General features: G+C 37.6%; 1 protein-coding gene across 1 annotated transcript in view; it reads right to left on the bottom strand.

Moving 5' to 3' along the window:
- Positions 1 to 16,920, bottom strand: part of trabd2a (TraB domain containing 2A) — an 83,610-nt gene that overhangs the window by 9,469 nt on the left and 57,221 nt on the right. The window contains exon 5 of the mRNA XM_015361687.2: positions 1,168 to 1,258. Coding sequence (XP_015217173.1) covers positions 1,168 to 1,258 — 91 coding nt within the window. The remainder of the gene's footprint in view (positions 1 to 1,167; positions 1,259 to 16,920) is intronic.

The raw sequence follows: 16,920 nt of genomic DNA on the forward strand, positions 1-16,920 counted from the left end.
GTAACCTTATGCCAGTTTAAGTGATAAAATATGGTCTGCCAATTATACAGAGCCATGTTTTAAGAAGAAAGTATAATATGTAACAAATCTGCGGTCAAATAAGATGTCTGGGTTTTGACTCCAGGCTGAACACTGCCAATGGAATCTTCCAAAGATGAAGTTCTGTTTATAAAATGGCAGGTTATTCTAAATTACTGTAAGAAACATCTTAAAATTTCCAGTGTCTTATTCTTTCTAAAACATTAACTGAAAATGGCAAACATGGATAGCCATTAGACCCCCAGAAAGACACAACGAACCCTGTAAAGGTATTGTGAGTAATCTATCCACAAAAATGAGTTCATTACCTTCAAAATTATAAACCACAACAGGGTGACAGAAAGGCTTCTGAATGTCACAGATTCAGACTGAGAAGATACAAAACTTGGTGATTGTGCCCATAGCTTGTTTTTCCCTCACAGAAACAAATCAAATCAAGGACATTATGAATCTGATTTCTCTTTGATGATGATAAAACAGAAGAAGAACTCACATCATATTTTTCTATCTTTATTTTGACAGCAGCCATATCAACCTCCTGGGAAAGTTAAGATTGCGGCTCGAAGAACTGTCAGTGGGTCCAGTAGGGGGCGCTCACCGTGTGGTCTGTGTGGGTTCTAATGCTCCAGTACAGTGATGGCGATACAATACTGTAAAAAGGCCCTGTCCTTCAGATGAGACCTAAAACTGAGGTCCTGATTCTCTATGCTCATTAAAAATCCCAGGGTGTTTCTAGATAAGAGTAGGGGTGTAACCCCAGGATCCTGGCCAAATTTCTCCCTGGCCTTTACTGATCATGGCCTCCTTATAATCCCCACCTATGAATTGGCTTCATCACTCTGCTCTCCTCCCTCCTGATTGCTGAGTGGTGAGTGTACTGGCGCACAATGACTGCCTTCGCATCATCCAGGTGGAAGCTACACATTGGTGGTGGAGATGAGTCCCCATTACTGTAAAGTGCTTTGAGTGGAGTGTCCAGAAAACTTCTATATAGTGTAAGTGTAAGGAATGCTACTTTACACCGACACACTGACAGCTGTGAAGGGAGGAGGGAACAGATTCGAAGAGTTTAGATATTTAAAAAAAAAGGAATATAACAATTTAAAGAGAGCACTTAGTTATTTTTACCTGTGAATGCGCTGCCCGGCAGGTGTGTGCTCCACTTCATAGCCTTGACTCCGTAACACGTCAATCACTGTATTGTTTCCCAGGAAGTGACCTGCAATACAAGACAATTTGACTTGCTGTCTAGTTGGACACCAGGGAACCACAGCGGTATGGATCGGTACTCATTGAAGACACGTGGTGTAGCACCAACCTTCCCGTTCAGAGCATTGCACGAATTCGTGCAGGCTGCCCTCTCAAGAAATCTGCCATGGTGTATATCGTTTAGTCTTGCCTGCTTTGAAATGCCACAAGCCTAGAAGCACACGAGAGTTAAGCTCAAGGGTTCTCAGTTGTCAGGCTGCTTGTTAAACAATGGAGAGTTGTAAATACCATGAACTGAGAGGTCTCACTGTGGCAGAAACATTCTTACTCTAAAATTGGACTAAAATAGGCCTGAAGAGCACTACTGAGAATTGGCTTCTGTCACCTGTTCCTATTCTTTAGCCCGTGTGCGCCCCTGTGACCTGGAAAGAAAAGGCCTGCACTTTGAGCTGCTGAACTCCCTCACAGCTCCTCATTTTCCCTCATAGTGAGGTGAAATGATGCATTGAGGGGTCGGGTTGCTATGTCAGGGGTCTCCATTCTTCTCCACTCATTCACAAAGGAAATGGGATCCCATTGTGTGCACTAGCTCAGCCATGTACCATATCGATGTGCAAACAAAGGCTAGGCCTTTAATCTATGCCTAATGGAAGGAGAGGAACACTTAGGCAAGATAATGCACTGATAGAGAGGCTTTCTCCTCCAAGATAACCAAAACTGTAAAAGAACTGCCCAGAGAATATCCCAGACCATAGACTCAGTGCTACACTCATTGAGACTGAAGTACTCTTTGGCACAGTAACCAAATGTGATTCTCACATAAGTGAATTTCTAAAACAATAATATAGGGCTTAGAGACATGATTTGAAAGAATAAATGTTGGAAACTAATCTACTATGGTAATAAAAACACATAAAACATAAGACATATTGGATGTATACTTCCATAATAGCTGGAATGCTACATGTATTGCTAACGCAATGCGTTGGCACCTATACAATCAGATGACATCACCCAAACCCTGTTTCTTATATTGCTCATTAGCAGCACAGAGCACTATAGATGGTATACCTTAGCAGTCCAATCTGTGCTCTTAGTATATGAATCATACATGTTGTGATTCAAATAATTATGATGAAGCTTAAAGTAATGGCAGTAATAAACGACTTCAAAGTTTTTTTTTAACTGCATAAAATTACAGCCATTTTGAGTCAATATTTACATAATAGCAATTTTTTACACTGGAATGTTCAAAATTGAGTTTTGTGAAGATTAAATTCGCTAGAACACCACCAAGTAAAATGGTTTTACTGCTGTAATTGCATTTTTGCTCAAAATAATGAGCAGGCACAGAAAATGCTTTCTTGTCACATAAGAAATATTAAACAGTTCAACAATGTCCCCTTTGGCCAGTTCCTGAACTTTGTATTGAATATGTATATTTTTTAAAATTTATAACAGGAAGCTTGCAGTCCAGACAGAGATCACATATCCACTCAGTACCTTTTTTTTTCACTGAACACATTAAATTTTGCGACGTGGGAGTGATAGTGAAACCCATAGCTTGCCAAACCTACAGAGAAACTAAAAGACCTGGAGATATTTTGTTGTTTTGTTTTGCAGATGTATTATACAATTAACATTACCCTTTTTCTTATGATCTAAAATTAACTGTGTTTTATTGTATTGTACAGTATATATATATTTCCTAAAACAGAAGACATGAAATGACCAAATAAGGAAAAGGTCAGCTGGTATACATTTATATTGTTTCATTTTTACAAAGAGCCATAAACAGAACAGATTCCCTTGACCTGACTGGGTGAAGTTTTGACCTTACTTTTAAAAGAAATGGGTAGATAACCAGGTTGAGAAAACTCCAGAAAATGAATAATGTTTCTTCAGTTGCTTTTTTCTCTCCTGGAATTATTGAATTTTTTTCCCCAAAACATTCCCAGGAGAAACTTTCTCAGCAAGGAGTTCCATGAGGAAGAAAGAGCAAAGAGCAGAGTTAGGAAACTGATGCCACAATGATTTATAAGACTGGCGTTAATGAGGTAATTTAGGTACGACAAATGGAAGTGTTAGCACAATGAAACACACCTCTGGGAAATGGACATCAAAAGGAGACCCACAAACTGTTTCAGGCGGTATAGCAGTTAAGTACTGGGTTATGTTAGAAGTAGACAGGGCTTTGAATTAGCTACAGACTTATTTAATTCTCTTTTCGGGGCAGATCACTGAGCATCTCAGTGCAATACAGTTCTTAATGTATTGTATTACATTTTTTTTTTAAGTTTGATTTATTATAGAGAGTACAGCAAATGAAAAAGTAGCAAACTGTTGCTGTTGAAATTGTACATACATATTTTAAGTAAATGAATACAAAGACCGACTGAGCAATTTTTATATAGTCTGAGAATCGGCAAAAGCCCCAAATCTGGAGATTTTAAACTGTAATAAAATTAGTTGAAAACCACTTGTTACCACACACATGGATCAAGTTTATCTTGACCAAATAACACACATGGATCAAGTTTATCTTGACCAGATAAGATAAGAATAATAAAATGTCACAAAAGGTTCCTTGGTAACAGAAATATGATAAATATTTTTTATCAGAAATATGAAAGGATACATGTAGATTAAAAACTGACTTTAAATCTCACTTTAATCCAACAGCATTACAAACTGTCTGAGAGGACTAAAAAAAGGCAATTTCCCTTTTGAAGAGGAGAACCATGTTTAGCAACATACCATCAATGATTCTTTTTCTGACTGTTTTGCCACACTGTACCACATAGGCAATGCTAAATTACAGCTGGTATGCATGACTGCATCAGTTCTGGTAATAGTTCATCTCAAACACTCTGTTTATGTCAGTGTTTTCAGTGTACAATCGATGGAAGATTAATGCTATAAAGATGCTGGCACTCATAGAAGGTTGCCCGACCAACAAGAAAGTTATAATATGTACATGCATTAAACACCTCACCATATAATAAAACCCATTTTAAAGCAAAAATTGACATTCCTCTATCTATTTTAACATCTGGCATGCAAACTCCATTTTTTCAGTTTTATATTTTGGCAAAACAAAATAAAAAAACAGTACATGCAAAATCCAAAACAACGCTGGGCTTAAATGCTCCTTCTTTTCTATATTAGAAACTAATATCTATATTAGAAACTTTCGGCCAGTTTGCTTTAATTTCAATAGCGTAACCATGGACAAGATGTGTTCTTAGAATGGACAATCCTACCAAACACTGCTTGTGTTTTAGAAACAAGAAAGAACTAGTATAATCTGTATGAATTCAATGGAAGGAATGAAAAGGAAATGTTCCTTGCTTAGTATTAATTTTCATTGTACACAAATAAGAAAATACTGGTTTTATCATTTCCAGTGTCATTTTTTAAATAATGATTGGTATATCTGAGAAATTAGTCAGTTGTGTGCACTACATCTGGTGTATTCACACAGTCCCCTAAATAGAAATTCTATGCCTTTCATATATTTTGACAGTAAACCAAGACAGCTTCCATTACCTAATAGTAGGAAGAAATGTACCTCAAATACATACATAAAAATAATGCATCCTTAAAATTAGATCCGGTTATCAATGGCACGTTATTTTTTTTTAATGGAAGATTTTGGAGTTTCACCGTAGTACAGTGTGCTGTAGAAGAATAAAAAAACACAAACACAAATGTGTATGGATTTGGAAACCACCTAACAGATTGTTAGCTTTCTATATTTAAGAAATTTGAGTAATTATGTTAAACCAGTCACCCTGACTTCATCTTCTTAGACCAGTTCAACTTCTGCCACATTAAACAATGGTACAAAAAATGTTCAAGCTATTTGTAGAAAATGAACTGTAATTTTTACTGTCTTCAAAACCAATAGCAAGCTTTCCAAAGGTTTACTGTTGTATGTCATTTTGAAAGCTGCCTAAAGTGTAGTACAGAACAATGTAAATACTGGAAGATGTATGGTAAAGTGGGGATCTTGTCTGTGCAATGATCTAGGCAAAGTAAAACTATAGAAAACAAGGAAAAACTTTTTGGAAAACGTTTTATTTAGAAATGGTAACTGTCTTAGTACTAAATAACAGTCACCTTTAAAACCATCTATCTCCCATTTCACTCTTGAAGCAAAGACATCAAAGTTGCTCATTAAAAGACTTCATAATTACATGCACTAGGATTCTAAATCTCCTGTATGTTATTGCCAAACCTGAACCATGGACATTGTAACATCAATGTTCCAAAATATTTTCTCTCCAGTACAAAAATTGTAAAGCAGTCTAAATAGTGAGAATTTTTTTGAACATGTATTCACAAACACATGCATAAAATATCATCACTTGAATACAAGAATCCCACTTGCCTTCATAAATGCATAACAGGTGTTGATCCACAACACTTTCATTGTAACCTATAATTTAGTAAAAACCAAGACCTTGATCTGTGGATGGCTTATAGGTCTCCCTGTTAAAAATGGGGTGAATTATGACAAAAGCAAAAGCAGATGGGGCTCCCAACTAGGTAAAGAGTCCTAAGTGATTGCTGGTTTGAGTCCAGTCTGTATCACTAGTCAATTAGCATCCACAATTTCCCAAAGGCTTGGCACACTCTTGGCCAGATTAGGTAGATTTGAAGTCAGCCAAGTTTTTTCTTGGGTTCATGGGTGCATATGAGCCTTCAGTGCTCTCAGTGAGAGCCATCAGTCTTTTATCTGGTACTTTGCTGTGCTATTGGCTTGCAGTATGTAAGAACTGGTGTCTGGGTTGTTCGGATTTAGAAGACGGATATACAGTAGGTTATCTTCACTTCTACTCTGTTTGTAGGGCACTGTTAGGGTAAACCCAACTAAGTATTATACGTTAATTCCCATCTTAAGGCATCTAAACAAGAAAAAAACACTACAAACTACTTTACAAAATCAAAAAATAATAAGCAGAGACTGTACACTTTAAGCAAAATGTAGTTAATTTCAGCCATAGTGGCTCATCATGCCAGAATGTATCATGTTTTTGTGGCATTGAGGAAATGAGAGAGTGCCACCTTTATCATAGAAACCTCCTTAAAATCTTTTCTAGAAATGCATAATGTATCTGTATAGAACACTGACTGGCCATATACTAAGGGCAGTGCTTCCTGTGTGCAGAGGCATGCTTTTATGTAGCAGAAAGGTTTCTGGTCTGCTGTAAAATCAGAAGAAGCCATGTATACAAAGTGTAAATCATGACTTTCATGATGCTCCTTCCAGTACTGACCCGACCATTAAAGTTATATTCACTGAAGGGAGGCACAGTATCATAGTGGTTAGCATTTTTGCCTCACAGCTCTGGGATGCTGGGATGAATTCCGGTGGTGCTTTCTGTATAGAGATTGTATGTTGTTCCGGTGTTTGCAGAGATTTCCTTCAAGTGCCTGGGTTGAGGTGCTCCTACAGTCCAAAGATATGCTGGTAGGTTAACTGGCATCCATAAACAACAAAACAATTGGCCTGTGTGTGCATGTTTGTTCCTGTGTGTTCCCTGCACTGGACTTGGCATCCTGCGCCCACAGCTTCCCAGGATAGGCTCCAGGCCACCATGACTCTGAACTGGATCACCGGTTATTGAAAGTGCTGGGACGATCTGATGTTCATTGAAATGGGCTCACATTTCACATTGGAACTCCAGTGAGAAAGACCAAACAGAGTGTTTCATCATTAAACATGTTGCCTATTTAGTCTCTAGTCTAAAAATTGTAGTCTTGAAAAAAATGTTTTTCTTGCAGTATTAGTGCCGTTGGTTTGAGATCCCAAACTTTTCACGTCAAACCAAGTGATGTTAAATGTGTTCTGCGAGATGAAAATCTTTTTGGAAACACTGCATTTGGAACCCTTACTAGACATTCTTTGCGCATGGTTTATTTTGGATGGACCAAAACCACTGATGATCCTATTCATCAAGTGCCAAACTTTCTCTTGCCTATTGCTTTGTACACGGAGAGTCAACATTCATTTTGGACTGCACTACAGCAGCCCCTCCCTCCCACACACTTCCCTGTTGGGGGACGATTTCTGTGTTTGAAGACATGTAGTTTGAAACTCAGAGAGTGCGTTTTCCTTTTTATGACAGTATTTCCTCAGACAGCTGAAAATGTTCAGCGGCAGCCCGGATATTATGATCTAGTTCTACCACCCAATTGCAGTGTCATTTGGAAGTGTAAAAGAAAACTGTTAAGAGAGCATTTAAGAATATAGGACGATATGCCATACTGTATACTGGGTCTGTTGATTAGTCTCAATCTTTGGGCTTTTTAGTCTCGCACTGTCCGTCATTTGTTTCAACGTCTCCTGTCTCAACGACACTAAAGATCTGCTTGGGGCGGAGCGGTGGTTCCGTGGCTAAGGATCTGCACCTGTGGCTGGAAGGTTGCCGGTTCAAATCCCATAGCCGCCAGAGGAATCCTACTCCGTTGGGCTCCTGAGCAAGGCCCTTAACCCCAACTGCTCCAGGGGTGCCGTACAATGGTACAATGTACCCCAGGATCTCTCCCTGTCTGTGTGTCTCATGGAGAGCAAGCTGGGGTATGTGAAAACATAATTCCTAATGCAAGAAATTGTAAAGGGTTAATAAAGTGATGTTATATCTTATATCTTATATCATTAAAACAAACACTTGTCATTTTCAGGAACAGCTTTGATTCTAGAACTACACAGTCTATCATATTTGGACATTTGGAGTCCACTCCAGAATTTTCAAACCAGTGTGCCGGTATGGTGCTGTTCAGTTGGAAGTGCAGGAGCATGAACCCATTTGTCCTGACTAAATTCCACTCCGGGCTTGCACATTCTGGGATAGCTTAAAAAAAAAAACATAAAAAGGTTACAAATGAGAGGAGGCCACTTAGCCCATCTTAACAGTGTGATTGTTAGCAGTGATGTGATGCAAGGAGCTCATCCAGCTGTTTCTTGAAGAAGCCAGGGTATCAGCTTCAACAACATGGCTGGGCAGCTTGTTCCACACTCCCACACCTATTCTGTTTTACTCAAAACGTCTATAAGTGTACTATTAAATCTAGTTTCATCTGTATCATATACAAATGACATAGGGAGAGATGTAAGGATACAGTATTTTAATTTAATGAGCACTAAATTAATTTATAACACCTTTTCGGATCATTTCTGAGAAACTCTTGCAAACCCATCACATGGTCCAGTAAAAAAGGATTACACTGTTAATGCACTTCAATAAGAGTTAATTCCAAAGTAATTTAGGCAAAACACAGCCTATTAGCAGCATTAAAGGAGGAAACAGATGTTATGCATCAGCCACTTTCAACCTCCAAACCTAATATTTGTACAACTTCAGTGCTGAACATACAAAACAGCACACATGAACCACAAAAAGTCATGAGTTCTTCAGGCAAAAGTAAACCATGTATGGAGTCACCATTTGGGGTGACAATTTGAAAACCTCAGTTAGGTCTGCATGAACCTTCCAGGCTAAAAGGCTTTAGTTCTTTTAATATATATATACATTTACAAATGTATTAATATTTTTGTCACCCTTCTCTGCAGTCTTTCCAATATATAATCTTTTTGATAATTTGCTCATCTTGAGCTAAATCTTGTATACATTTTTTCTGATTTAAAAACAAAAGGTAATTATTATTTTGGAGCTTCTGGTGTCGTTCTTGACTTGTGCAAAATTTGGGCTCCTTAGAGAGTTTGGCAAGAGAGTCTCTCTTCACCATCTTGACTACGTCCTTGAACAGTAGTCGTTTCTCCAAGCACCGATTTACTGGAATAGTTTTGTATTACTTTGGCATACACCTTTTCCCCTAAACCTTGAGTTCACTAAATTAAAAAATAAGATTGAACGGTATAACAAATTATTTGGCTAGAGGATATAAAAAAAGGAAGATATGTTTGAACAATTATATTACACTTGGAACCTACAGTATTAGATCTATCTTTGGCATCTGCAGTCCAATGTAGCTCAAGAGACTTGAGATTACCCATGACAATTCAGTCTGGAAACAGTAGCCTGCTGAACTAATTTGCTCTGCTGACCTGTAGAAAATACCATAGCATCTGTCTGGAGCCAGAAAATAGACCTGTGGTTTGTTTTTCTTCTTGAATGACTGGCCTGCCCTAAGGCATAGCAAAGTGTCTACTAATTAACACTGAAATGGGAGCTTTTGGGAGGAGTTTGGTCTCAATCTTACAAATTCTTAAGCTTTTCATTGCTTTTTCATTTTCATTGAATCGTCTAATGATGCACGAAGCGGCTGCAATGTTTAGACTCCAAAAAACACTTTAGCCAGATCACACATCTTTTATAGATTTCCATAGATGTTATTGCACTATGCAGCAAATATGTGTAAATATAATAACTATTATATATAATATTGTATATTCATAAATATAATCTATCTGCACGTATACACACAGTCCAAAGCAAACCAAAATTAATAATTCCAATATTTCACAAAATTAGAAAAAAAAAAACATTTTCATTTATTCTAATTCAAACAGTGAAAAACATATGATTTCGCCTTCTCTTTACTTTTTAACTATGTTAAAATGCTGTATTCATTATGGACATAATGCCTTACTTATCGTCTCCAGGCTTTTTAAGAGAAACCTTTAAGGAAGTGTTTCTTAACCCCTTTTAGCAACAACCATTATGAAACAAAGTGCAAAGACCCCCAAGATGGTCACCACTAAATAGAAAGCTCTTTATTCAGTTTTCCCTAGTTAAAAGACAGTTTCACCATCAGTCTTAACTAGAAGACAGAAGCTTGTGCAACCTACTGCTGGTTGCCATACAATGGCTCTCAATCCTGTCACCTGTAATGAAACTATTTAATGATTTTGTTACTTTTTAAATAAAATATTTTATATCTATCCACTACAGAAGACTGTCATTATAAGAAAGATTCATATTAAGAGTGATTACTAAGTTATAGATATTTAAGTTTTAAAAACAGTACAATCTTACCATCAGGCATTTTGAAATAAAAGTACCATAACTCTTTCCATATTATTTATGTTATTTCAAATAATCTGAAAAAACTTTAAGAAAATAAATTCAAGAAAAGTTTTAAGCTTTAAGTTATTTAAAGCTTTAATTAAATGATAAATTGAATCTTATAAAGCAACGCAATACAGGTTTATGATTCACAATTGTCAGATTTTTCTTCAAAAACCTCAAGTATCATCGACTGGTAATGCAAGCTTTTCTGATTACAATTACACAACAGATTAAATTTAAAAAATTTAAAACACAAGTACTATACTCATAAAATAATCAACCCATGAATTTATAGGAATAACTAAAGACAATTATCATAATTAATAATTATCATAAGCTCTGATTCAGATACACTTTTAGATGTGTACTGTACTCGGTTCTGGATAAATATCAGGTTACATAATGCATCATGACTTTCTACTGGGCCAAATGGCCTCCTGTTGTTTGCAAACTTTATGCTCTTATGTACTTTCTCAGAGCTCTCAGCTAAAAGTTAATTGAATCTGGTCTGCTAAATGGAAATGGTGTCAAACTTGAAAGGGAATCCAACGGCTTGAGCTCGGGGCTTGCCTAATAAATACGCAGTAGGTGACTACTTTCTCCGATTTGTTCAAAAGCTGAGCTGCTTGCCTTCACAAGTCAGGGGGAACTCTTGTCTGAACTAGCGCCAAACTCCACATCCACACTCCCCTGGCTAACATGCAGGGTAAAACCCAACTCTCTCTTGACATTATCTTGGGGGGGGGAGGGGTACTGCCTTCCAGCCTTCCTGCACTTTTAACATGATTAACAGCAAACCTGAGCAATTATCCACATTACTCATGCTATTCACCTGTATTCCAGCAGCCCCCCAGAGGAATGGAAAGAAGCCAGACAGCAGAAACATACGTTTATCCTGCTGCTGTATGTTCTTGTTTCTGGCAAACGGAGTCCCTGAAATGCATTTGACAGCAATTTACTGCACGCCGATTCCCACACACTATACTGCAAATGTAACAATCTCTAGAACTCAATCCATCTTGCAACTCAAGACCAAGGACGAGTGGAATATTCCAATGGCTTACTTTTCCTGGCTGTGTAAAGTCATTAAGCAACATTAGCATCCCCAAGTTAAACTTCAGACATGCTTGGCCAACCTGCTAATCAAATCCAAGTAAGCAGTGGAGATGCTACATACGTCTTAGCAACCATACGTGAAATTGTATAAAAAAAAGATAGATCACAGCTATTTGTTAAATCAGTCAGAACAGCCCTTACTGAACAGGCACAGAGGCATTAACCCTTGTTTTAGGCCTGTAAAGCTTGACAACACCTGTGTAATTAACTAAAGTAAAGGACAAAATGGATCATAATAGTCTCTCACTTTTGTTTCATATGACTTCAGCAAAGCCTGACTAAACAAAGACTTAACAAATTTGAGGCACAACAGCTAGAACAATTAGAACTGTAATATCTAATGGTGAGAGACTCATTACACATGCAATGCTACAACAGTTTAAAGTACTAGCCAACATAACATTCTCTTGAATATTATGCATTGTTCCCAACTAATATACTGTAATTCCTACTTGTGTTGTGTTGTGTGATACGAGCATCAGTAACTACCCTCAGGCCCAGTGAGGGTAGTTACAATGAGGGAACATTTGAACTTAAATAAAGGATAATTATTTTATGCTGTTCCAAACTCTGAACTTTCAAGCTTATTTTCAGTATTATATACCACAAGTAAAAACCATCCAGAGCTAGCTAAGAGACAGTAAACTAATGTAACATTATGCGGCCGTTCTTATCAGTAGCAATGATGTCCTTTCAACATCTGCTTTTGTCTTTCATTTACATCAAAAAAGTTTTGACGGATGAAAAAAAAGCATCTTCAAACATGCACTGCCCATCAATAAAAACTTAACTGCTTTTAGCTTAATAGGACAATACTTTTCTTTTTTTCTGTAATCATCTAATCAGTATCTTACAAGCTTTTCTCTTTTGCAGGCAACCCAAGCCACTGTGCTTGCAAGTATCCATTAAAAAATACTTTTTGAAACAATTTATACATTTTTTGTTCTTTAACTTTTCCACTTCTGACAGGATACCCCTATTGTTAATGGTTTCCATAGATATGGATTTATAAATATAATCATTAAAAAGCTAGAGTACTGGAGTCAATACAGGGTGTTGCATTATTAATTCCTCTCCTTACGATACAAAACAGACACTGATTCAAGAATAATAAAAACTCAATGTAGAACATATAAAAAGTGTGGAAAAAAACCCTCCATATTTACAGTCCATCATTCTAGTTAGTAGAATGCATGGTGCATAAGTAAAAAAGCTCATGGTGCAATATTTACATTAGGTATCACAGCCGAGGCTGGGTAACAGTTACCAAAACATTGCACAAACCAAATAAATAAATGACAGAAAGATGTTCAGAGGCATCAAGCCTGCCAACACAGCTGTGTGTATGTGTGTGTGTACATCCTCTTCGTACACTGAATTCCTGACAGTCCATAATCTTCCCAGCTTGCTAGAATTAAGCTTGGCAAGAGGAAAATAAACTGCAATCTTCCGTCTCTTAAATTCCAATAAACACTAGGCCCCATATGCTAATACCTTTGTGTATTGTTGAGTTCATTACAGTCTATGCCTTACGTGAAGCAAACAGATTTCATCTCCCTTTGCTGAGACACATGTAATTAAGCAGCAATTAAGACTTTACGATAATACACCCGGTACCCTTTGCTCTAGGGAGTACAAACGGCGGGGAGACGCTTTTCCTACCAATATTCTGAGAAGGCAGCTTGCCTGGTGGTTTGTTGTCTGGGGATAACGTCAGGTCAAAATGTCAACAAGTGCCCCAAGCTCTAGGCCCTTGACAACTGTGTAAACAAGCATGCCTGTGTACAGCCTCTCTCGTCTACCAATCTTTCCTACACAGGATTCAGTGCATTGAGCCCATTGAAGATTAAGCAGAGTTACGCCGATCAGAGAATACTTATTTAGTTTTTAAGAAGAAGTATTTTTTTTTCTTAGTCACTTTATTTAACACGGATAAAACTGAGTTTCTAGGGAAGCCCTATATATGATTTCTTTGACAAAAAAATGGGGCATAGCAGTATGCTGGATATACAGATACACACAGAAGGAATTAAAGAGTACACTGTAACAATTAGGTCATGATGAAGTGGTGACTTGTTTATTTCTGCATGTGAACAGCTACTGTACATTCCATCGTCTTCTTGCAGGTGCTACTACATATGGACTGATAAGCATCATCTTTGGGGTTCAAGAAAAAACAAAATGCATTTGACTGTTTTTTGGAAGGAATGTCACTTAAACATGATATTGTTCTCTGATTGATCCCAGTGAAAGAAACAAATGAAAGAGTCATACTTGATTTCAAGTGAAATTAAATGAAAAGAGCTACAAAATACAAGAAGGTAAACAACAAAAAAATTAACAAAAACAAAAGGTCTCTTGAAAAACATCCTGCAGAATCCTAAGTGAAAGTCGCCAAGCTTTTCAAACATCCAAAGTCTTTTCCGGAAATTCAATACAAAGTGTCAAATGACATTGACATGGTCACGAACTGATGGAGACAAGTACAACAACTTGCATAAAAATTACTTTTTTCCTAAAAGAAAAAGAAGAAAAGACGACATAACTATTCATAAACAGTTATAAACCTAATCACAATCTTCAGGTGGGTAGCTGAGTCAGCATGTGTAAGTCTGCAAATCATTCAGGATCAGGATCACACCTGAAGAAGGCTTCACAGCCGAAATGTTGTGTTTTCTCTCTTCTCTTTTCAGCATGGAATAAAACGTATTACTTGTTCCTAATCACGGTCTTTCCTTCAGTCTTTCCTGATGTAGACAGGGTGCTTAATGGTTTTAAATTTAATTTGAAAACAATGAATGTTTTGTGTTTACTCTTTGTACCTATTACGCGAATCCCAAAAATGTTATAAACTGTATTTGCAGAAGTGAAATTAATTAGTTACTACCATCTGGTGTAATCCACAAGAATACTTCAAGATGGTGCAGGTTTGGCGTGCACAGCACACACAAACTGCAACATGAAACTCACAAGCATTCATTTCAAGAATAAATTAATTTGATAAGCAAGCCTGTGTTTAGTGGCCAAGAGAATCAAACGCCTGTGTGCAACTCACCTGTAATATGCTGGCATTTGGCTTTAAAGTAAAACCCGTAGCTTTTTAACTGCTTAACAAAAAGCAAGCAGACAAAAAAATATGTTGGCATCATTCATTTAGCTTCCAAGTCCCAAAACAACTTGTGAGAGACACCACCCACATAGACCTCACAGTAACTAGCCATTTTCCATTTAACTGCATCTCAGGTCAGCTATTTAACATGATTAGTTAGGTTATAATAAATCAAGGTGAAATTTTAGTTCAGTCTTTAGTTACTGTGTTAAACAACACAGGCTGAAAGCTTTGTCAATTATCTAGCACTAAACTATTTCTATGACTATTGTTACACGGTCATATTAAATGCAAGAAAGAACACAGTGAATGATGTATCAAAATTGCACTTTGAAATACTTTGAAATTGAGCTGAATTGAGCATGTTTCTAGTGGTCAGAAAGTAACAATATTGACAAAGTTAATTTCTTATTAGGATGACCAAGCCAATTTATTGGATTTTTCCAGGATTTGTTATGATACAAAGCAGGTGAAAAATAGGATATTGAGCATTAAGCATAATTAACAAGACAATTCCTTACTTACGTAGACATGGAAGAACAAGAATGATGAAACCAATTCATAGAGGGGGATTATTAGGAGGCCACGATTGGCAAGGGCCAATGGGAAATTTGTCCAGGACACCAGAGTTACACCCCTACTCATCCCGACAGGCCCTGGGATGTTTAATGACCACAGAGAGTCAGGACCTCGGTTTTTTACGTCTCATCCAAAGGACGGCGCCTGTTTACAGTACAGTGTACCCATCACTATACTGGGGCATTAGGACCCACATGGACCGCAGGGTGAGCGCCCCCTGTTGGCCCCACTAACACCTCTTCCAGCAGTATCCTTAGTTTTTCCCAGGAGGTCTCCCATCCAGGTGCTGACCAGGCGCACACCTGCTGAGCTTCAGTGGGTTGCAGAGTGAAATGGCTGCTGGCCATCGGTGGTACAATAGAAAAGATTTTCAGTTCTGTGTGTTCTAAGAAAATGAAAGATGCTCGTAAAGCTTAACTTGAAAGGGTACAAAGTATTGGCCCCTGTTTTCTGAATGTATTATCTGTTACACTTGGGACAAAAATGAATTTGAAATAAGCATTTAAATAGTATTTGAAATAGTATTTGAAAACAAATCTCTAAAAACATCTGCAGAATGTTTACGCCATTGTTGAACTTATCACAGTTTACAAAAACTGTTCTGAATCTGAAAAAATAGATTAATAAATAGATTTTTTAAATAGAGGAGTGCCTTTTCTAGTTGTCTCCAACTCCAAGGCCACATTAATGGAAAGGGTCTCTCACTTTTCACAAGGTTTTACTTTAACTACATTGTTAACTGTTAACTGTTATTTTCAAAAGGCATTTAATAACTCCTTATGGTATTCTTGGAGCTCAAAACACCAAGTGAACTGCTTATAAAAGGGCAACAAATGTAAAACCAGGGCCAGGAAAAATGCAAATGGCTTTTTTTTTTCATAATTTTCAACACATTTGAAAAGACAAGTTGACAGTCCCACCAAAGAGGCAGCCATCATCGTACACTAGGGATCTGTCATTTGCGTTTAGCAGATGGGTTGAAGTTTTGACCTGAATTAGGCCTGTATTATATAAAGAAAATTATGAGATTTTCATTCCAAAGAGCTTCACAACCATCCATTGCTCGAGAGCAGCACCCATCTGGGTGATGTGCGGATATCAGTATGTGCTACATAGCAGAACTGGGGGAAAAGTTTGAAATTACCCTAATTAAGGGGGCAGGCCAGATTGTACAATGTAAAAGTATAATTTAGCCAGGACATTGTGGCAACACCATTAATAATAAGAAGAGTTCCTTATACTTATATAGAGCTTTTTTTGGACACTCCACTCAAAGAGTTTTACAGCCAATGTGCAGCCAAACTGGATGATATGATGGCAGCCATAGTACACCAGTACGTTCACCACACATCAGCTATCAGTGGGAAGGAGCACACAGTGATGAAGCCAATTAATAAATGGGGATTATTAGGAGGCCATGATTAGTAAAAGCCAGGAGGAAATTAGGCTAAGGCACTGGGATAACGCCCCTACTCTTTCTGAGAAATGGCCTGGGATTTTTAATGACCACAGAGAGTCCCCACTTACACCTCTTTTAGCAGCAACCTCAGTATTTCCCAGGAGCTCTACCATCCAGGTATTGACCAGGCTCACACCCACTGAGCTTCAGTTGTTGGAAGTTGTGACTTTCAGGGTGATATGGCTGCTGGCATTACTCTTACAGTTTCAAGAGATCAAAAAGTCTGGACCTCAGTTTAACATCTCATCCAAAGGATGGCACCTCCCTTGGCACTATTCTGGGACTTTGGTTCAAAACATCTCATCCAGAGGCAAAAGTGCCACATTCTAGTCTTCACTGTAGTATTAACCAAACCCAGCTTTGCCTTGTTG

The sequence above is a fragment of the Lepisosteus oculatus genome, chromosome 3 (genome assembly GCF_040954835.1).
Source record: "Lepisosteus oculatus isolate fLepOcu1 chromosome 3, fLepOcu1.hap2, whole genome shotgun sequence".
NCBI lineage: Eukaryota > Metazoa > Chordata > Actinopteri > Semionotiformes > Lepisosteidae > Lepisosteus > Lepisosteus oculatus.